At 41.2% G+C, this 23,488-nt stretch overlaps 1 protein-coding gene across 1 annotated transcript; it reads right to left on the bottom strand.

Annotated features, from left to right (window-relative positions):
* Positions 1-3,038: 3,038 nt before the first annotated feature.
* Positions 3,039-20,170, bottom strand: akap1b (A-kinase anchoring protein 1b). Its single transcript, XM_089013925.1, has 11 exons — positions 20,017-20,170; positions 15,357-16,876; positions 12,253-12,377; positions 10,615-10,741; positions 10,401-10,516; positions 8,337-8,514; positions 6,921-7,071; positions 4,570-4,637; positions 4,328-4,401; positions 4,182-4,247; positions 3,039-3,602 (listed from the first exon to the last, which is right to left on the bottom strand). The coding sequence occupies exons 2-11, from the start codon at positions 16,849-16,851 to the stop codon at positions 3,540-3,542; spliced, it is 2,463 nt and encodes an 820-aa protein (XP_088870051.1). The 5' UTR covers positions 16,852-16,876; positions 20,017-20,170; the 3' UTR covers positions 3,039-3,539.
* Positions 20,171-23,488: the final 3,318 nt, after the last annotated feature.

Here is a 23,488-nt window from a genome sequence, read left to right as displayed (position 1 = left end):
TAGACTTGGTTTATTTATTTTTTTAATCGGACTAGATTTGTTCGTTTTTTTTACCCTCGTCGTCGTCGTTGCTTTCTGGTTGTAAATTAATTACAAACACCTAAAATCACAAGTGCGACAGAACCTCTAATTTTCATCCATTATAGATGACGTGTACAAGGATGAAAAGTCGCACATTCACATTGCAAATCTAATGTAATGTCACAGAAGTACCTATTTTGTTTGACGGGGAAATTATCCCAGTTCTGAGCCGGGACAATTTAACAGTGGACTCAGTTCACAGTTAAAATTTTAACTTTAAAATTGATAACAGAGCATCGTGAATTTATTCGACTTGCTCCCCTCTGTCTTTAGTTCTGTTTTCAAAAGCTTTTCAAATGGCAAGTAAAGATGTCAAGCTCAACATCGCGGCCAGGGCAGACAACACTGAAAGCCGAAACCTGTTATCACTGCGATTGTTACGGTTGGTCACCTTTTAAATAACTAAACAACTAATAGTTTCACATCAATGGTCAGTATTTAAAATAATATTATCAAATTACTCCACTGCGGCCAGGCAATCAATCCACCTCCGGAGACAGCAAGAAACATTCTTTATTTGAGAGAACGACATGTTGATGTTAAATTTGCAGAAGTGACCGAAAACATCCATCCATCCATCCATTTTCCGTACAGCTTATTCCTCATTAGGGTCGCGGGGGTTGCCGGAGCCTATCTCAGCTGTCTTCGGGCACGAGGCGGGGGACACCCTGAATTGCTTGCCAGCCAATCGCAGGGCACACAAAGACGTACAACAGTCACTCTCACACTCACACCTCGGGACGATTTGCGGTGGTCAATCTGCCTGCCATGCATGTTTTTGGAGTGTGGGAGGAAACCAGAGGAACCGGAGAAAACCCACGCGGGCCCGGGGAGAACATGCAAACTCCACACAGGGGAGGCCGGTGTGCTAACCACTCGACTACGGGGCTGTCACCGAAAACATGTACAGGTGTATATAAAAAATTGAGGTCACTGCTGAAGATGGCTTCTCCTTTAATGCAAATTAGTTAACAAAACACCTAAATATAGTTAGTTTTTTTGTAAATAAGATGAAAGTGTATTGAAATAATCAGTTATCAGGTTTATCTCTCTTGCTGATGAGCTGTGTCATTGGAATGAGGTGCATCGAACAAAGCTACATATATATATATATATATATATATATATATATATATATATATATATATATATATATATATATATATATTTTTTTTTACTTCAAGATGGCGCCGCAAGAGTGGCTGCCTTTAAAGAGTTTGATGTTTCTCTTTATTTGTAAGTAGGTTCGTTGTCAGATCTCCCAGGCAGGTGACGTGCAGAGCTTGATCGTGGCGTGGAGTCGAGCAAGTCGTGCTGTGATGTCCGTCAGACGCCCGGCGTTAGTCTCTTTGAGTCTGATTGTCCCGCGACGGCTACTTTTATACCATTTTCAAGCGTGTGACATGCGTCAGCCTGAGACGCACAATATGGAAATCAAAGGGCTTGAAATACATCAAAAACGCGGTACGCACCGGTGACGCCACACCTTTACAGCAGCTCATGTATTTTCATTTTTGCTGTTGTGAAATGTACATTTCTTCACTATGAGACAAATAAAGGCTCATCTAATCTAATAAAACAGGCTTGAAGACCAAAAACTGACACATCTTCTGGTGACCAGCTGTGAGTATAATCAAGTGAATATCAGGACACTGCAGAAATGTGTGGGAGAGGAGCCAGAGTCCTGCTTTTCCTTCTCTATGTAAAGTGGAGAGATGAAAAGTAAATGAAGCCATTGTCGGTCCTCAAAAGCAACCAAAAAGACTGCTGAATAATTTCAACAAATAGCACACAAGTGATGAAGTGGAAAGAATGATACTGCATGATAAGTTTGCACAGATTGCTGATGTACCAGCAAACAAATAGCTTTGCATCTGTCATCGGGTCAAAGCTGCAATCAACGGTGTCATTGTTTCATTATGCACAACCAACCACTCACGGCAAACTGAATGATTGTCGGTCCGGAAAAAAAAGCCAGTTGTTTGAAACGGTTCTGTCGCGCAAAATAGGTTGGGGACCATTGATCTACAGTAGTTACTAGATACATAAAAGGGGATGCAGATACACAAGGACGGTTTCCTGTAAATGTGTTGTTTTGCCAAGTTTCCACACAAACATAGCAGTTGTGTACAAACGAGAGTAGAGAGATTCACCACCTTGGTTTTGCACTCATTATGTAGGCATTGTCTTTTGCCTTCATCGTCTCATAATGTGCCTACAAAAAAGATGAAGTCTAATTTCGGTGCACATTTATAGTGTGGAAACCCCGTTTAAATACAAACATTTTGGTATGAATTTACACAAACAAAAATGGTCTGAATACATATTTCTCAGGGCCCTTGGAGTGTGGAAATCAGCTTTTCTATCCAATTAACTCCCCGTCACCATTAACCAGGGAATATTTTTGTATCCAGATGATACAGGTCACTAAAGGTCATTTTTAGTGTAGCCCAGACATACTTGTTTGACTTACAGTATCTATAACGTTTGACTTGTGATTTTTACCATGCCACTTTTTAAAAGTTACAAAGCCACACTGGATGACACTGGTGGTTTTCCAATCTGCTTCTATATTTAAATGGTGCTTCGTACAATTTCCAATGTTAATGAAGCAGACAATATAAAAAAGTAGTATGTCTCAGGCCTTTGTTTCTTTCCCCTTAGATCCTTTTACACATTCATTTTGCCATATTGATTTCCTCCATGCTCTTAGAAAATATTTAGAAATTTAACCTTACCCTTTTTTAAAGAATATAGCGTTCTTTGTTTTGGTGGAGCTGTGACAAAATTTCGAAGGTGTGGCCAAGCATTATTTGAGTCAAAAGGCCTCTGATAGTCTGCAGAAAACCTCGAGTTAAAATCCATAGAGAACAGCACATTGTCATCATAAACAAGTAGTCGGGCAACCAGCATGTGCTTTATCCCAAGGTGAGACACAGTTGTATCCAAGTCAGGTGACCATTTTTATGCTTTTAGTGCTCACCATCGACTCAGCATTGCACATTACTAGTCTTACAGTTAGACCAGACAAGTAACAATAATGCAATACACTTTGAAATTGTACTGACCTACAGCTGTCACTGATTTGGTGTTTACCCTTGACACGTGTCTACGCAGTCTGACATGTAACTCATCACAAAATACGATGATTTTTCAAAAGAGAATGGCCAAAAGCCCCGTGCAAAAGTTCAGATCGGCAAAGGAAAAATATATTGGTTAAATCTTTATTTAAATTACAAGAGACCCTTTTTATTTCCATGTACAAGTTTTCTCTTTTGAGGATCTCTGTCGGGCATGAGAACCAGAAAAGGTTTGTCTTATTTTGAAGCAGTTCCTGAAGACTATGCCTGAAAATTATTTTAATGTCTTTTTAAAGGAAAAGAACAGGAAAGAAAAAAAAACTGAAACAAAACAAACAAAAATACATCGTTCAAATGATGTGTCGAACTGGTGATGACTCAGAATCCATCCACCCAGACACCAAAGCCCCTCTCTGCCAGCGTGCGGTTTATTGAAATAACCTGAAATAAGAGACCAATTAGTGCTTAGAAAATATGCTGAAATCGACCATGAGCAACATCCTAAAAAAGTAAAACCATCTTAAAGTCACTGATGAAGCTACAGGAGCTCGTTCGTGTGTTTCGCAAACAAAGGCCACAAATAGTAGAGAAAGTGAAGAAACTTTTGCTTGTTTTCAGAAATGACAAACATGTCGCAGGGCAGACACACAGTCTTAGCCAGGATATTATGTGTGGAAAAGCAACACAATTGTATCAAGATTTGATCTTTTAATAGGACTGAGACTGGACTTGTGGGGATGAAGCAGTTCAGAAAATGAATTGAGGGATGTTACCTTGTACCATAGCACAAGATTGCAGCGAGAGTGTCCAGAGTTAGTCATTAATTTGGAGCTTATTAGTTCAGAGGGAGAGATAGATAGAGATCGAGAGAGGGATGCATGTTTATTTAAAAACTGGCAAAATATGTGACCTTTATTACACGTGTACACAGTTTATGGGGTGAATAGCGCGGCCCAGGTGCATCCCTGCAGATGCATACTTGCAATTAGGTAACAAAAGAATCACATTTTAGCGTCTTACCTCTTCTCCAACTATATTCCACAGATGAACCAGTGGGAGGCCTGTATTGTTATCATAATTCGAGACCTATAAAACAAAAGACAACCATGTTGCCTGTGAGTGACGGTCAACCAACAGTCCCGAGGAGTTGAGTGACAAAGGCTTACTTGGGCAAGCAATGCAACTCCTCTTGTCATCTCTTCTAACATTGATGTGGCCTCTGATGAAAAATGGTCCTCTCCTGATACATTCGGACAGCAAAGACATTGGCAACAAAACTAACATCATTGGTTCAAAATACAGAATAAACTATTCTCAGAGCTTTGAAAAGTGAACTTGACTTCCAAGTTCAGCGTGGATGCACTTTAGTGTTATTGATGCTTTTTTTTTGTGTGTCAACGCAGCATACCTGGGAGGGGAGCGATGTTGTCAAGCAATACTTCAGCTCCTTGAAACGGTAATGTTACAAAATCAGACCTAAAAAAGAAAAGGGCACCAAGCTGTTGAACAGTATCATAGGAAACATAATTGTCTGTCGACATTATGCACACAAGAAAGGGTTTTGCTACGATATTGCAGGCCCTTGACACTGTACAATGTCTAGAGCTGTAGATGGGACATCAATTGACAACTTCCCAATACAGGTCAATAACAATACAGGAATAGTGTACAAGTAAAATTTATGGATTATGTCATTACTCAAGCAACCCATTCCAATTTTAGGCCCATGTCTCCATGTTATACGACACAAACAAAATCTCAAATAACATTGACGTTTCTTGTATTTTACTGAAAGGACAACCGACGTCTCCGGACAAGTTGTGTCCATAATTTGTAAAATGGCTTCAAATGACTTCTACTGAGTGTATTTTAAAAAGATTCCATTGCATATAGCTATATTTTACGTTTTAAGACTCACGCTGAACATTCAGGAAGTCCTGTTTTTGAGTTGGTGACGAGTCCGTACGTGACGTCATGAAAGGACCCCCCCCGACCGACAAAAAGACACATTGTAGCAGTCCTTCATCACATCAATGTATTTTGCTGTACTGTTTATCTGAAAACCTTGATGTTACATCCAAAAGCCGCCAGCAGAGGGCATCCAAGATCCATATGAGGAATTTACCAGCGTGTGGAAACGGGCTGATTCATTCCTCACGGGAGCTGGTCGCCATTTTTGGGTGCGACATTCCCCCCTGCCCGTTTGCCTCAAAATGACACGGAATGAATTCTTTAATCGATTGCAAACATTTATGCTTTCCTCTTCAGAACTATTTGAATCATATTCATAACTAGATGAGTAAGAAGAAAGCATCTTCTCCGAATCTGAAGCCATTGTTTTGATTCTCGAGCAAGGCAAGACGTCTTGGCGTGACGTCACATACTGGGGGCGGGACTTTCTGAAAACTCCCTATTCACAGCTCAATTTGTTGCAGTTTTAGCACACTTTAAATCATTTTTATTGGTGTTTTGCATTTGACTAAAAATATCAGCATGCGTGTTTTGGGTCTTGGGCGATCAGAATAGCTGAAACGAACGAGGCTAATTGCAATTTTTAACCACAGCCATCTTGTTTTCATACTCTCAAAGTCACGCAGATGAATGCAAATGTTACCTTGTTGGCTTAAAGGACAACCGACATCACTTTTTTGTTTCTTAACTGACATCAATAAAACGTTTGATAGCATCTAAGATACCCAAAGTAGTTTATTTCTGTAATTACAATACAAAAGCACATTTATTGTATGTAAAATAAGGTATATTTTATGTAGTTTTAAGGCTTATTTAGTAAAAAAAATGTGTTTTATGGGGACCTGGGAACGGTTTATTCTCTTGTTAATGGTTTCTTATGGGAAATAAATGTTTGGAAGATGAACTTTTCACCTTACACTTTCTGGGAACCAATTAAGTTCATAAATAAGCTGAGGTATCACTGTATAGGGCATCCCCCATTCTAAGAAACTACAGTAGAGGCTGGGGTCACGCACTACTTCAAGAGTGGGAAATTGAGTCGGTCGGTGGCTGCTGACACTAGTTGCGATACCAGATACCCTGGGTCATCTTTAGAAGTAAATGAAGGTTTTTTGGTGCGCTTTATATACCGGAAAATACGGTATTTATTTTAACCACCAGGATTCCCGCGCCAACACAGTCAAAACACAATTCTAATCTACCAACCACGCATTTAGCCACTGAAGCACTTAACCTTTCACACTAATTGTATTTATGTTTTTGTTCTTTTAAGTTCAAGACAGGGCCGCGAGAGTGGCTACCATTCCAGCAGCTGCCATTCCAGCAAAGTCTCGTTATATCGATATTCAAGGGAGTCCGAAAAAATATCGATATAACCGGGACTATCTATATATCCAACCCTGTTTGCATGTAATTTTCTCCGTGCGTGCATAGAAATAGTATCGATATAACCGGGACTATCGATATATCCGATATCGATATAACGAGACTTTACTGTATTTTGTTTTCTACTTTCATAACTTTGCTGCTGTGAAATGTAAATTTCTCCACTGCGAGACTAATAAAGGCAAACCCAATCCAATATATTACATTTGGTTTCCTCCCACATTCCAAAAACATGCTTGGCAGGCAAAGTGAACACTCAAAAATTTATGTAAGCGTGATTGTGTGACTGCTTATTTGTTTGTGTGTGCCCAACAGGCAGCGCGATCCTCGTGAAGATTAAGCGGTCCGGAAGATGAATGTTGAAATGGGACCTTAAAGAATACCTCTTTCATATAGCCATACCTTATTTGCCGTAATGAGTCAATCTTGACTCTGTCATAGCCTCCATAATCAACATATCTTATTTCAACTTCATTTGATTCTTTATAGAAGGTGATGACTTGAGCTCTCCACCATGCTCCTTCCACTGCCGGAGCAGCGCATATCACACCAACTAGAAGACGAAGACATAAAGACCATGTATTATTATGTGCAAAAGCACATACATTGGGAGAAGTGTGGCTCAGGTCAGGGCGTATCCAAACAAGATCCTCGACGGCCACCACGGTTTATATGTCTCCCAACTTAAACACACCTGAGTCAGGTGATCAGAATAGTTCATCAGTCTTTTTAAGAGGTTGTTGATGAGTTGATCATTTGAATCAGGTGTGTTGAAGTAGGAAGGCAAACACGCAAGACAGTGGCGCTTGAGGACATGCTTGGTTGGCTGAGGACTAAGAGGGGTCGTGACCCAACTAAGAAGTTGTGGATTCGATCCCGGTGCTTGCGGCAATGTCCATATGCTGGAGTGAGATAGTGAACCACCATTGCTTCCGGTGCTGTGCTATTAGAATGCATATAACAATCCTGGTGTTGAAGTGCTCCGAGTGCCTTTGCGAGAGAAAAGTGCGGGATGTCCAAGTGAAAGCACATTTACGAGGGGTGTAAAGACACATGTACTTGATCGATATATCTGCCCCACAATTTAGCTATTGGATCCTGGTGACACAGATACATAGGATGAGATTTAATCGATATACATTAGCTCTAAATTCCCAATGCCCCTTAAAAAAATAAATAAATCTGAGTTGACTGTAACTTTACTATACTTGATGCATTTGTATTCTTATGATTCTGAATGATTGCCTTTGTAACGTGCTGCAAACCAAATGGCCCTACAAGGAACATTTAATTCAGTGTATTTGTATTTTTTGTTCTTGCATGTCATCTCAGGTCAGTCTGAGAGATTTACATCAAGCACGCAAACAGAAAAAAATAACATGTCAACAAATGTTGACATTTTATTATAAACATGTCGACATCACATCAGATAGTGAAACAGAGCAGTAATTAATGTCACGCGGTAATATTCACAGATTTTGGAACTCTGTGCAAAGATAAGACTTATTAGGCGCATCATCTATTTTGAAGAAATTGTAAGAATTACGTGCGCCCGATAGTTGTGAAAATACGGTATGTTAATTTCTTTTTTGAAAAAAAAAATTAACAGATGGGTTGGAAAAGTTATAAAATGTATAGTAGCGACAATGTCGCATAATTGGCAACACTCAAGAAGTTGCTTGTTTGTCTTGTCCACAATTGTGTACATCAAAATACAATTTCAAAACAAAAGTACCGCAATGTTATATTTTGACTTCACTCAGTCTGCGAGGCGCGTTACAGACTGTGGACCAGACACATACTTGAAGGTATGGTTACCTTCTGCTGGGAAAGGCAGGGTGGGCGTGCCTGGCTGGGAGTAGCACAAGAACATCTGCTGGTCAAGGCTTCTCAGGGCGTGATAAGTAGGATGAGTGTGCTGCTGGACAAAGACGTGTCCGGCAGATACAATATTCACCACGATCACTTCAACTGTCACACCACTGGGCAGGAGAAGCTAAATGACAAATGACAAAGTGTTAAATGAAAAATCCAAATCATAGAGCACACCTATGCCAAGAACAAAAATCTAGGGACTACAGACTAGGTGGCTGGCCATGGCTTTAAGTTTTAACAAGAATTGAAATCCGGATCTGCAATATAGTACATTATTATTACAAGTTCATACTAAGATTAAATGTCTAGGTCAATTCAGATTTGATTAGGGAAGCAGCAAATTCAACATAACTATCAGTCACAGACTGCTGTTCGTTAACCATGTAACCACTGAATCTCACATGGATTTCCAGTTATACTTTCAATCAAAAAAAACGTCATAGTATAGTCAAAGAAAATGTAATATCCAATTTTGTCATACTAAATGAAGCGGCCTGCGACCCTGGTAAGGACAAAAGGATTAGAAGATGGATGGATGGATGGATGAGAAAATGAAGCATACCTCTATTCTGCTTTATCAACATAATATGCTGCCCACGGTGCTTTGCAAATTATTATATTCGCTTTTTTGCAAAACATGTCTTCTTTTCCTTTAGGATTTTCCCTTCAGGGGTGGCCATAGTGAATCAGTGTCCTCCATCTAACCCTGTTTTGTGAATCCCTTCTCTCATACCAGCTACCTTCATGTCCTCCACATCCATAAACCTCCTCTTAGGCCTTCCTTCCATTCTCCTTCCTGGCAGTTCAAGGCTCAGCATCCTTGTACCAATATATTCACTCCCTCCCCTCAGGACCTCATGTCCAAAGCATCTCAATCTGGCCTCTCTGACTTTCTCTTCTCAGTGGTTCTTAAACTGGGTTCAATCGAACCCTAGGGGTACGGTGGATCCTCTGCCGCAGAAGTCCACTCCTCAGTCTAATTTGTAACAGATTCTTTTATTACAGTGACATATATGCCACTGTCTGTAATAAAAGGATCCGTTACAAATTAGACAACAGGGAGCCTTAACACAACTACTCCTCACTCTAGTCTGCAGTTAGTGGGCACAGTCCTTGAAAGCAGCCTGCTCTGAGATTTTCCATCGGTCCGCTTTAATGTCGTTAGTTTATGCAGCAGTGAGACCTCTATCAGATCGCTTGAATAGGGCTGTACATTACAGCTACATGGGTGAGTTACATTTCGCATGGATTGAAATATTTGCAGGGGAGTATGTCAGGCAAAAAAATAAACTGGTTGGACAAATATGTAAAACATGGATCGCTGAACATCATGGGAGTCAGCGTCCCATCTGCATGATTTGCACTGCCACGTTGAGCAACTCCAGTTTCGCACCTGCAAAACTGAAGGAACACTTCTTGAAGCTGCATGGAGAACACAACACTTGCTGAATTCAAGGTGAAGAGAGCCATATTTGACAAAAAGGCCACCCTGCCTGCTCTTAGATTTGTACCCATCAAGAAACCGATGCCCACATCATCGTACGGCGTTGCTTATTTGATCGCAAAGCAGGGCAAATCGCACAATATTGGCAAACACTTGTAAGTAAAACCAGCTGCGCTGAAAATGACGAATCTGATACTTGGAGCAGTGGCTAAAAGGTAAATGATGCCAAATTCCCCTTTCAAATGACACCATCAGCAACTGAATAGAGTGCATGAGTAAAGAAATGAATTTAGGGGGGATTGGAACGGATCAGGGCATTTACATAGAAAGTGTGTGTCTACTTGTAAAATGTTCTAATTAAGAAATTTCTTCCAGAACCAAGCCATTTTCATAAATAAAGGTAGCACTCTATATTTTTATTTCTGACCACCCTAAGTACACTGTAGATTTTGAATTTCCTTTTAAAATTCTTCAGCTTGCCGTGCCATTCACATTCACCAAGACTGTGAAGGAGATAATCCAATAACAGGTACTGTCTCTACGAGGCAAAGAGTGAACCTTACCCATGACGTCATGGGGAGTGATGGCAATTTCAGAGGCGCATAAAGATTGGTCAAATCCAAGTCTTTAAACTTGTTCCCAATTAGGGATAGAGCTTTGTCAACTTGCTGTTGCATACCTGAGAAGACGTCAAACATGAGGTTCAACATATTTTTTAAGCACTTGTGAACCAGATTTAGTCAAAAGTCAGGTTCCTTTTGAAAACAAGATTCTTACCCTCTATGTGACAGATTTGGAACTCCTGTGTGTAAGGCTGGGTTGCGATGTGAATCTTCGCACCAGAGGTCTTCTTCAGAAAACTCACATATCTTCCTTGCCTCCCAATTAATCGCCCTACATGCAGCTTTAACAAAGAGACATCCAATGAATGCTGTAAGTCGACTTCAATTAATTATTGAAGTCGACTTGCATGCAAAAATCACACATGAAATTAAAATGTGTCTCTTAAACAAAAACAACACTAACACAAACTAATGTAGTTAACAACATGCACAAAATCTGCATATGCAACCAACTACTAGTCAATGAAAAATGAGAATCTTTAAAGGACAACCGACACCATTTTTTTGTTTCCTAACTGACATTAGAAAAACGTTTTATAGCATCTAAAATACCCAAAACACGCAGGCTGATATTTTTAGTCAAAGGCAAAACACCAATAAAAATGACTTGGTGTCGAAATCTGCTACAAATCAGCTCGAAACTAGAGATTTTCAGTTCGTGACGTCACGCCAAGTCGTCTTGCCTTGCTCAAGAAACAAAACAATGGGCTCACGGAGTTCAGATTGGGAGAAGATGCTTTCTTGTTACTCGTCCACTTATGAATATGATTCAAATAGTTCTGAAGAGGAAAGCATAAATGTTTGCAATCGATTCAAGGAGTCTTCCCATATCAATTCGAGCCGTCACTGACAGCAATGTCGTGTCCCAGAAAATGCAAAAGACGGCGCCCAAGCTCCGTTGGAAATGGGCTGATTTGTCTACAAGGGAATTTGTGTCCGCAAATATCAAATAGTAGTCTTGGTGCAACACACAACGATTCACCATCACGTTATTTATGTGTTTTCCTTGTAATTTCGCTATCAACATGGATCAACACGAAGTTTTCAGACCGCAAAATGCATTGCGTGTCGCTTTGTCGGTCAGGGGTGTTCAAAATGTGACGGCACGTAGGGGATCGTCATCAACTCGAAAACAAGACATCCTGAATATTCAGCGCGAGTCTTAAACCGTAAAATATAGCTATATGCGGTGGAATCTTCGTAAAATACGCCCAGTAGAAGTCATTTGAAGTGATTTTACAAATTATGGACACAACTTGTCCGCAGGCGTTGGTTGTCCTTTAAATGCAAAAAAAGCTGTAAGTGCAAGGAAATATTAATTTATTTTTAATTCATCTTTTATTACATTTTGTTGATCCTTACAGTTTACCCTTGAAAAGCTGTAAAATTCAGAGCGACTAAACTGCATGTCATTGATAAGCATTCCCACTGAAGTACTGTGAATTTCCTTCCACCATATATGGGCAAAATCCATCGACTGCAAATTTTGCCGAGCTGGAAGGGATTCATTTTGTTTCGGTGGAAAAAATAATGGGGTTTACGAACAGACAGGGTCACTAAATAAACTGTTCATATTGAGTACTAGGAGTGGGGAGAAGGGAAAAAAAGAAAACACACTTTCAGGTGTTAGTGGTTCCAAGCACAGCACACATTGTCCGCTGTGAGTGTGCCCTTATTTTTAAATGAATATTTGTGACAAGCTGGGGAGATCTTAAACTGATTCCGCACTAAAATGTGGTGAAATTGACACGAAGGTGATGCAGATGGTTAAGACTTGGAATGCCTCCCTCACCTTTGGCACTTCAATCTCCCAGATGATAAAATCAGAGTTTGAAGAGGAAGCATGGTCACTATGACTTTCTCTACCGCCCATGGTGCAGCCACTGTCTATGGAGTCCATACTGTTCACATCAGATCCTAGACAATTATAAACAATTACACTCATCACTGCTTTTCGCGGTTAAAAAAAATAAAAATAAATGACCCAGTTAACAACATGAAATATAATTAAATAACCTGAGAATTGCAATGTTAATTTCATACATGAATAATACATTCAAGGAGGAACTCAAGGTCAAGTGATTAGCAATCATGTTTATTTCTTAATAGGAGTGGCATTTGTTTTTATTGTTATTCTTCGAGTATATGTTGTCATTTGTGGTGCTTTATAAAGACTTAATGTAAATAAAAATAATAAAGGAGTCCAAGATGGCGCCAGAGTAGGCAGTCGTCAGCAGGTGCTCTCATGAGCCTTGTTTTTTTGTTGTTCTTTTTGTCTTGTTTTGTCACCTTGTGCTGTTGTGCGTCGTGGGGAATGGATACGATTGTTTTTCAGCATTTTTGGCCACGACATTCATCAAGGAGGAGACTGTGCCGAGCGGTTTTCGGCAGCATGAATATGCCAGTACAGTTTTTGAATGGGAGGATTGTCGGTGCCATTCGACTGTCATCGCTGGACACCACAGGGGCCATTGTGCTTTTTTGCGCCTGTAATGGCCAGCATCTTCACAGCCCCGCTTTGTTCAACGGAAAGGTCGGTGCTGTTGGACAGTCTGCGGCTGGATGAGTGCATGGCTTGAGGAGCCCGCGATAAGAAGATAGGAGCGTCAGCGCAGAGCGCCGATGCAGATGTGGAACTGTCGCGGCTTGGAATTGAAGCGGATTTATGTGGGACAGGAGATGTGAGACAATCTCTTTTCGTCAATGGATGCTACAGCTGCGCGTTTGCTTTCAACATTTAGCTAGTCGACGTGCACATTCCACCATGATGTCCCTGATCCACTGGTGAAAAGATGCTTTAATATCTAATTTAAAACAGATTATTTTCTTACAGTGTATTTTAGGTGTTCAATTACCTGACAAGCTCGCACAAACCCGTGTGCACACACACACATATGCAAACACGCACGCAAACGCGCTCAGCCACTTTTCAACAAAATGTCAGAATGTATTATTTAAAATAACTTTGTGATAATACTCACTGTTAACATGAATGGTGTTCCGTTCCTCGTGATTGGTAAATATCCAGCCAAACGATCGGGTCCATAGGCGAAGTTACTGCTAGCTAGCCTGCACACGGCTCATAAACTTCCACACTTGCTATCTGCAATCTACTTCTCGCAGAAGTATAATGATCCTAACGTTAACATGGGGCTTGTTAAAATGTCACTGACATTCGGCTGTTTCAGCGATGGAATTGTTTCATTGCAAATTAGAATCAGAAAATGTTCTTTCCTCAAAGGCGAATGCTGCGGTGCATTCAAGCTGAAGTGTACTCGTCGGGCTCATTTAAAGGGCCGTTTACCTGTTTCAACACGACGGCAAGTATCATCCAATCAAAATTGAGCTCTCCGCCAAACTAGGTCAGTGTCATCCTATCAAAATTTCGCTTTCCACCAATTGCAGCCCCCAACAGGAAATGAACGGCGAAAAAACGATAATATATATTTCGTTTCATCAGCGAGCCATATGCAATCATCAAAAGCGCCATATATGGCTCGCGAGCCATAGGTTCCCGACCCGACTTAATACAACTAAGATGCTTTGATCCTCTCCTCTTTCATCTGGAACTGCTTCATGTAACAAAGAGGGTACAGAAAGTGCTTAAGAAGGAATGACGCTATGTGTCATATCGTCTTTGACATGTCATATTATTTGTTATTTAGTTTTTTTTTGTTCTTTTGACTTCAAGACGGCTCCGCGAGAGTGGCTGCCTTTCCAGCAGCTCATGTATTTTGTTTTTCTACTTTCCTTCCTTTCATCACTTTGCTGCTGTAAAATTTAACTTTCTCCACTGAGAGACGAATAAAGGCAAATCCAATCCAATATTCAACTCGTTTTTGTGAAAGTTTTGGAAACATTAAAGTTGAAGTAATTTTGTAAAATATATTGTTCATTCCTGGCAGATGGCGCGGGAGGCACCACAAAAGATTTATGCTTAGGGCATTGTTCCTAACCAGGGTTCGATGGAGCCCCAAGGGTTAGGTGAACCAGTCTCGGGGGTTTGATGGAGCCTAAGCCAACCGAATCAACATGTCAATTAGTTATGACACGCCCACTTGGCCAACACTGACTACAGATGATTACATTACATTGCTTGTCCAATCAGTGCTGCGGGAAATTTAGTTTGCTCAGTAGTCAACTTGTGACTGTCGTGATATTACGTCGGGTGATTTTTTTTTCTACATAATTTAAAAACAAATGTTTTAGCGCATGCTATGTCGATTACAAAAAGAAAGTTGAGTAACTCTCGTCTTGCACTGATAAAACTGAAGAAATACTTCTGGAATCACATTCTTTTTTCACAAAGAGTTCGGCGGATGTGCATATGAACAGATTGTGTTCGGTAACAATATTAAAAAGCAATGATTTAGAGCAAGCGGACAGACTCAAGGGGGCTGCTGTACTACATGTTTTCCAAGTCGCCCTACACTTGATTCAACTGATCAGATCGTCAGCAAGCTCTGCTGAAGGCTCACATTTGAATTAGGTGTGTTGCAACACGCACACTGAAAAAACATGCAGGACAGCGGCCTTCGAGGAATGGAGTTTGAATCCTTTGCTTGACAACAGCCGTGTCAAACAATTTTTTTTGTCGTGAGCCACATTGCAATGATGGTTTCCATTCAGGGGCCGTTATGGATTTGGGGAAACCATTAGAATGTTTTATCTCCTCCACATATTACAAACAGAACACACAACAAATTAATGAATAACTAGTTTTCAAGTCTGAAATCAATAATTATTGTAGTTTACATGGGACAATTTGACTTTTTGCAGAAAAAAATGATGTGGCGGACCAGATTTAGCCCTTCGGCCTCGACTTTGACACTTGTGCTTTAGAGGTTCCACCGCACATTTCAAATCAATTGAAAGTGATGTGAATGCATCACTCACCTCCAGAGTGGTCAGTCTCCACTTCACACCCCTGAGGTCCATTCCTTAGGTTCACTCCATCAAGAAGCTCTACACCACAAACAGCAGCCACAGAGTTTTCTTCCGTCAAAGAAAACAATATTTCCTCCACAGGTGTCTCAAGTAACGATTGGGGTTGTGTTGCTTCTTTTTCTAACGAGTCTGTAATCTGAGAGACACCCACTTTGCTGTCAATCAGACTATGTTGGTGATTCTCACTGCTGATGCCATCCTCAGAGTGGCAGGTGCTGCAAGCAGAGTCCTCAGTCTGTGCAGCCCATTCATCGCCTTTTATTTTGTTGTTTCGTAGAGGTGCACTCTCGGCTACATGGTGACACCGTTTTGGCACGGGGTCCTTTTGTGCGGTGTTTATCTGCACTGATTCATTAACCTGGCGAGTCTCCAAACCAATGGCAGTAAAAGACCCATTGGGGGTCCCTTGGTCTTTGTTTTGAGTTTCATCGCAGACTGTTTTTTGGTAGTTTGACAATTGAGAATGGTGACATTGTTGCCCGCCGTCAGAAAGTGGGCAGCTGGGGCCCCCAAAGACTTGCTGGGTGGCTGCTGAGATGACCTCGGTTATGAGTCCAGCTGCTAGTACTTCCAGATCTTGCTCCTCCTCGTGACTGCTGTGAACCTGGAGTTCCTGTGATGTTAATGATGCAGGCTGAGCTTTGGAAGACAGGACCACAGAGTTTGGTGTACTGGTTAGAATGTGTTGGTTAAAATCTTTCAGTGAAATGGGTATATCTTGAGACTCAAACTGTGATGACACTACATTCTGCACTTTAACGGGTATGAGTTTACAACCACCATCCTGCATCGCCATGGTGATGTGGTTCTTTGCAACTTCCCCTTCTGGCTCAGGACGCTCTGCATTTGCAAGGCACACTGACATAGTGGTTGAGTGGGTAATCCTGGTGGACTGGCCGGAAAAGACAATTTCTTTAATATCCAAAGCAGACCCTGGTTTCCCATTAAGATCGATGTCTGCCTCAGAAACGCATGAAAGTACTGAGCTTTTTTTCAGGTCTCTGTGATCTTTTGGTGACACATTGAGACTTGTGTCCTGGTCATGTGAGGACAGAGTTGAGCCTGTGGTTTTATCAAGTGTCAGTTTCATTCCACATGTGTCAACAGCTTCCTCTTGATGAGTCTGTCCCATTATGGGTGCTGTGTTTGAATCAGCAACATGATTTGGGGAGATATTTACCTCCGTCTCCTCCTCATCTTTTCTGGTGTCCTTTGGTTCTCTGCAGGTGAGGTGGAATTGTTTGTTATTCGCAGTAGACACAGTGTCCTTCTCAACCATGCCATTGCGACCCATTGATCGAGGCAATCTAAGGGTTCCATTCGTTGGACCTCCATCTGGGTCGTTGTGGCGCTCTTTCTTACGGGAGATGTACCACCACCAGCCGATCAGTGCAAGGACTCCAGGCAGTGTGTAGGGCACAATCGAACGAAACCTTAGAGGCATCTCCACAGGACACGAGCAGCTACACCTGAACAGGGTGGGGATTGGGGATGACAGTTTTATCTCATTTGCGATGTGAACTCTAATAAACAATCAATCCACATTTTTAATGACTCCACGGGGGTGGCCAACTGCAAAGGTCCCCACGCGCTCACATAACCGTGCACAACAACCAACATCACAATCATAAATGAAACCTTAAAGGACAATCGACGTCACTTTTTTGTTTTTTAACTGACATCAGAAAAAACGTTTTATAGCATCTAAAATACCCAAAACACGCAGTATGATATTTTTATTCAAATGCAAAACACCAATAAAAATGAAACCTTAAAGGACAACCGAAAATTGAGCTGCGAATTGGGCATTTTCAGAAAGTCCCGCCCCCCTTTCGTGATGTCACGCCATAACGTCTTGCATTGCTTGTGAATCAAAACAATGGCTTCAGATTCGGAGAATATGCTTTCTTGTTACACATCCAGTTATGAATATGATTCAAACAGTTCTGAAGAGGAAAGCATACATGTTTGCAATCGATTAAAGAATGATACGTGCCATTTTGAGGCAACATTGGGGGAAATCTCTCACCCAAAAAAAAAAGAGGCACAAAATGGCGACCTCCAGTGGCCACATCCGTTTCCACAGGCTGGTCTTCTTTTCCTTTCGGCTTTTCCCTTCAGGGTCGCCACTGCGAATCAATGTCCTCCATCTATCCCGGTTTTATGCATCCTCTTCTCTCACACCAGCTACCTTCATGTCCTCTTTAACCACATCCATAAACCTCACTATAGTCACTGTCTCTCCTCTGGACATGTCCAAACCATCTCAGTCTGGCCTCTCTGACTTTCTCTGCAAAGCCTCTAATATGAGTTGTCCCTCTAATGGACTCATTACTGATCCTATCCAACCTGGTCACTCCCAAAGAAAGTTTCCACACGCTGGTAAATTCCTCATATGGAGCTTGGATGCCCTTTTCTGGCGGCTTTTTGGTGCAACACGGTTCTCAGACCAAACATGTACAGCAAAATACATTGACGTGATGGAAGGACTGCTACAATGTGTCTTTTTTCGGTCTGGGGGCGGTCCTTTAGTGACGTCACGTACAGACTTGTCAACTCAAAAACAAGACTTCCTGAATATTCAGAGCGAGTCTTAATATGTAAAATATAGCTATATGTGGTGGAATCTTATTAAATACGCTCAGTAGAAGTCATTTGAAGCCATTTTACTAATTATGGACACAACTTGTCCGGAGACGTCGGTTGTCCTTTGAAATAAACACACAAATGCACCCTCCTCCCCCCCCCCACCTCGACCTCTTTGTCGATTGCGATCGCCGTATTGGGCACCCCTGCCTTAAAAACAGGTAATTTGATAACTATCTTAGCGCCAAAGTCTGCGCATGAGCGGTGATCCGGTCATCTGATTGGCTGCCCTCCATGTCAATCAAGTAGTGCGACTGATGATACAATACACATTGATTTATATGGCACTTTAACAACAGATGTGGTTCATTCTTTGTATTCAGAACCGTCCTTTGAATGGAATCGCCATCGCCGAGACGTTTCGGTTGTCATGTAAAAGTCTGGGAGCCGCGTTGAACCAGCCAACGAGCCGCACGCGGCTTGCAAGCCATGCAGTGGCCATCTCTGTACTACAATGATACTGCTCGTGCCAAGGACACAGAAGAAAGTCAGTCACCATAATCTCTAACTGTTGCCATCAAACCGTTGACCTCATATGCAAAACCAGTTGGCCGTTTAATCTGACCAATAGTCGTACTCGGTTCAAGTTTTGTTCCTCCTTAGCATTTATTTGGTGGCTTTTAACAAGTAGTTAAAGAAGTTACTTAGCCTCCGAAAGCATAAAATGGACCAATGGAGATTACTTTCCCCTTCATATGAAACAAGAAAGGGCAAACCATGAAAGAAACCTCCAACACTTTCTTCTTCTGATTCAACCTTAACAGGCGTTCAAATACACCACAGCAATACAGGCGAAGACGATCTTTAACTGTTTGGGAAAATTAGGCTGACTGCGTATATTACAAAACTCAGACAGTTTACCTGAATGTCAAAATGTAAAAAATGTTAAATCAGCTATTTTATTATTTATCATTTATTTATGGTTTTATTTTTCAGTGTATTGTTCTTTTAATTGCAACCTGTCCTTGGGTATTCTGAAAGGCGCCTGGAAATTAAATGTATTATCATTATTATTATGAAAATATGTACTTGGCTAACGAGTGGTGTCCACGACGTTGGAAAACGCTTTTGCTGGCCTTTTACTGGTCTAATTTACGTACAAATCAAGAAATTATGTTACGGTGACCATGGTTTAAGAAAATCCGATGCCGATCGCTGTGACCTAATGCTAACTGACGGTGTTGGGAATAAAGCATGGCTCGTTGGGAGGCCGCAGTGTTTGTCACACATTGCGTTTCTCACCAAGCGTCGTAATTTTGTTGCAAAAAAATCCATTTCGTGCAGTCGCATGAACGATAACGTCGCGCCAATGTCAGTGCGGGTACAAATACTAAAGTGTTTTATTTTCGGCCCATAGACTCTGACCGTGGTTTCAACCTTTCTAATGACCGTGTCTCAGGGCAGCGTTTCACCGGGCGTTAGCCCAATAAAACTGTATTATTTACCCAACCGTAACACTACGTAATGCAATAAAATGTCCTAATATTAATTTGAGGAGACCCAGACAGCGTTCCCCGAGCGGACGGGCCGCGGACCTTGACATTGGCTAGCTAACCGGTCTGCCGAAATCGAAAGCAGTTTGTTGTTTCAGTGCTATTGACAACACATGTTTCATTGCCACACATCAGCTACTGTCATCATTCCGTGATTAACATGTGCCCATGGTGTGGAAACAACAAGGACAGCGGCGAACTCCGTGATGCAAGTTTAATATGGGTCGGAAGGTGATGCTAATTGCTCAATGACACGAACTTACTAAGGTCACTGCAGTGTAAGAAAATGCAGGAATGAATTCTAGCAACACGAAGAAAATCGAAAAAGAACTCAACAAACAAAAACACTTGCCTTGTTTACACTCAGCAGAACTGACCGAGCTAGCTACGCGGAGTGAACATGCAGTCAACTTGGAGGCTAACCCAATTGGAGCCCAAATGTCTCAATGTGAATTATCCATTTCACTTACAGTTTTTGAGACCCTTGGTGTCTCCACGATGAGGCCAACGCGATGTAAACCTCGATTTCCAAAAAACTTGTCCCAGTGCAAAGTCAATCTTCCCCACGTGTTATGAGAGTAGCAGGCAGAGGAAAAAAAATACCCACACTAAACAGATGCTCAAATCTCGCGATGTTTATATGTAACCAGTCATTGGTGGTGCGTGTTCTAATCTCGCGGTAATTGAGGTTTGTTCACCGGCAACATTGCTCACAGCCGTGTTTAATTTATTATACTCTATAAATATATTTTTCTTAATTGAAATAAAATATAGAGTTAATTTGGATCTGCAATATGAAAAATAAAACAGGCTGACAGTTTTATCTCATTTGCGATGTGAAATCTCCTTGAACCATGATGTTTGCAGATGACATTGTGATCTATATGGCTGGACATTAGGGATATATAAATAGGGCCGATACGACCAGTCAGACTTCAGTTATCCGACCCTGCGCGCATGTAATTTTCTCCTTGCGTTCATAGAAATAGTATCGTAATAAGCGGTACTATCGATATAACCGATATCGATATAACGAGACTTTACTGTATATATATATATATATATATATATATATATATATATATATATATATATATATATATATATATATATATATATATATATATATATATATATATACACACAGTGGTACATCAGTTCTCGACCATTATTCGTTCCAGGACCCTGTTCGAAAAGCGATTTTTTTTTCGAACACCGAAACCACCTCTTTGCGCCTGTCACTTGCGAGTTGACAGGGGGGGGGGGGGGGGCTATCCCGGCCGTTCTCCACCCGCTGTCATTCTCTAATCACGGACACGGGGCATTTATACGGTTCGCGATCACCTCGCCAATGCCGGATGATTGACTCAACTCGCCACCGTACCTGGACTCTTCCTTCGATGCGCGAGTGTATCCGGTCCGAGGTATTTTCCCCGCTTCCCGTAAATTTATGTCATCTTCCGGGATTGCGTCATTTGCTGTTTGGCGTAGTAAGCGGGTCGGATCACCCCCTGCCTTCTTACTCGCTGTGGTTTCTTTTATTTGTGAATAAACATCCTGCTTGGTTAGTACGTGTCTGCTTTGGGATCCCAAACATTCCACTACGTTCCGACGAGTCATCTGCCGTCACTCTCGCTCGGAACGTGACAGCTACGGATGACTCGGCTACAGGATGTTCTTTTCTTTTAAAATATCTATCCAATGACACTTGCTCTCACTCCCTCAGCCACATCACTAGATTTCACAGCCTCCTTATTCTTTAATATCGTACTGATCGTCGATTTCGCCATGCTGTATTCCCTCGCCAGATCAGACACTCGCACACCTCCTTCATATTTTGCGATTATTTCTTTCTTAAATGCAATAGTTGTACGCACTACTTTTCTTTTGTCACTTTAAGCAGCACTTACTTTCTTTGGAGGCATGATTAGGGGCTAAAACTCTTCGTACACCTATATTAAAATCCGTCTAAGTAACACAAGGCCTACAATTGGTGCGTTGCATGTAGCATTCGATGTCACGGCCCTGTGCCAACAACGTGGCACACTAGCATCGAGAGCATCCAGCATATTTCGTTCAGATAATCATGAAACTACGGTGACATAGATTGATCTCATAAATCGTATTTCCGAGCCTGTTGTCACCACCTTCACCATGGTTCATGGCCCAGTGCAGCCAGCATTACTCGATGATTTTTATAAAATCGAATTAAATTGATACATACAGCTAATACTGCAACCCCAATTCTATTGTAAACGCAAAAACACATGTGCAGTGATGCATTTGGACCGCCCCAAACCAAAAATGCTGAAGATACAAAAAGGAGAGGAGTAGCAGTACCTTACATTGCAGGAGTTTCTGAAAAACTACAGAGTCCTTTGGCAACACAAAATTCCTACTTATTTCAAACCGATAAACACGTTAAGGCAAAAATTAGTGCATCCAAAAGATAGGCTGCCAAATGAAAAACAAAGTACAGTGAGACCTCAACTTACAAACTTAATTGGTTCCCAGACAGAGTGTGTAAGGCGAAAAGTGTGTATCTAAAAAAAAAAAATTCCCATAGGAAACCATTAAAACGGAAATAGTCCGTTCCCAGGTTTCCATAAAATATACTTTTCAACTAAATAAGCCTTAAAACATACCTTATGTTATGTATGTTATACACAACATACCTTTGTCATTATCTGGTTGGCGACCAACGGGGGGCGCTGTCGGCCCCGCCTACACCTGCACAGGTGCTGGTCGTCCCGATCAGATTGGCGACCAGCGGGTAGCGACGTCAGCCCTGCCTGCAGCCTCGCAGGTGCTGGTCGTTTAATCATTGACACTTAAAAGGACACCCGGCACGACCATCCGGTGCCGGTTCAATGTTTGTTTGCTGCTTAGTTGCTGCATGCATTGTGTATGTGTTTGTTTAACCTTGGCGGACTTTTACTTTTGGTCTTCTTTTGCTACTTTGTATTTTTTCCATTCAGATGATTTTGATGTTTTACATTTTGTTCCTGCTGACTTTATTTTAATACAATTTGTCAAAGAACCTCCTGCTCCCTCCTGCATGCTTTTTGGGATCCGAACCCGCCATCACCACCTCGCAAACCGTGACAACCTTATTCTATGTATAATATATGTGCTATTGTATTGTAATGAAAGAAATACACTGCGTTGTATCATAAAGTCACTTTATTTACATTTGTGATGGTCATTTATGGCTTGATGGAATGGAGTTGGAGGTCGAAGGTCTAAGGGAATTGCTGTTTGGAAAGAGAGGCGCATTACATGAGGACTGTAATTAAAGAAATAAACTGTGCTGTAAAATAAAGTTTTATTTACCGTTTTGATCGTCGTTGATGGCTTATGGAAGGAGACTCACCTTCCATAAGGACTGTTGCTAACTTAACCTCTGATGCTGTTCGGTCGTGTGCTTCCACCGAAGATCACTCCGCCAGCCGTGGTGGGTGTGTATTATGAAAATAGTGCTTATTATAAGGTTTAATTTTCATAAATTTGACGTTTGTAAAACAAAAAGTTTGTAAGTTGAGGTGTTTGTAAATTGAGGTCTCACTGTAATGTAGTTTATTCCATAGATTGTAAGAATGAAAATTGTAAAGAGCAGTACATTGGGGAGACTCAACAAATTCTCAAAAAAAAAAAAAAAGACTTTATCAACATCGCAGGGATAATACTAGTGGGCCTCAATTGGCAGTACATTTTCACCTAAAAGCTAGCAACCACTCAATTGACGACAATGAGGTTAAAATCTTAGCAAAAGAACATAGATGGTTTAAAAGGGGAGTAAAAGAAGCGATTCTCATAAAACAACTAAATCCTTCATTAAACCGGTCTGGTAGGGTGAGGTTCAATTTGAATCGTTCATACAATAGCCTGCGTAGGCAACACAGGTTAGGCAACATTAGTAATGCTAATGATGTGATACCGGAG

Source organism: Hippocampus bargibanti, linkage group LG14 (assembly GCF_051943395.1).
Source record: "Hippocampus bargibanti isolate YZ-2025 linkage group LG14, ASM5194339v1, whole genome shotgun sequence".
In the NCBI taxonomy this organism is placed as follows: domain Eukaryota; kingdom Metazoa; phylum Chordata; class Actinopteri; order Syngnathiformes; family Syngnathidae; genus Hippocampus; species Hippocampus bargibanti.
Note: the sequence above shows the minus strand (reverse complement) of the source record. Positions and strands in the feature narration are given on the sequence as shown.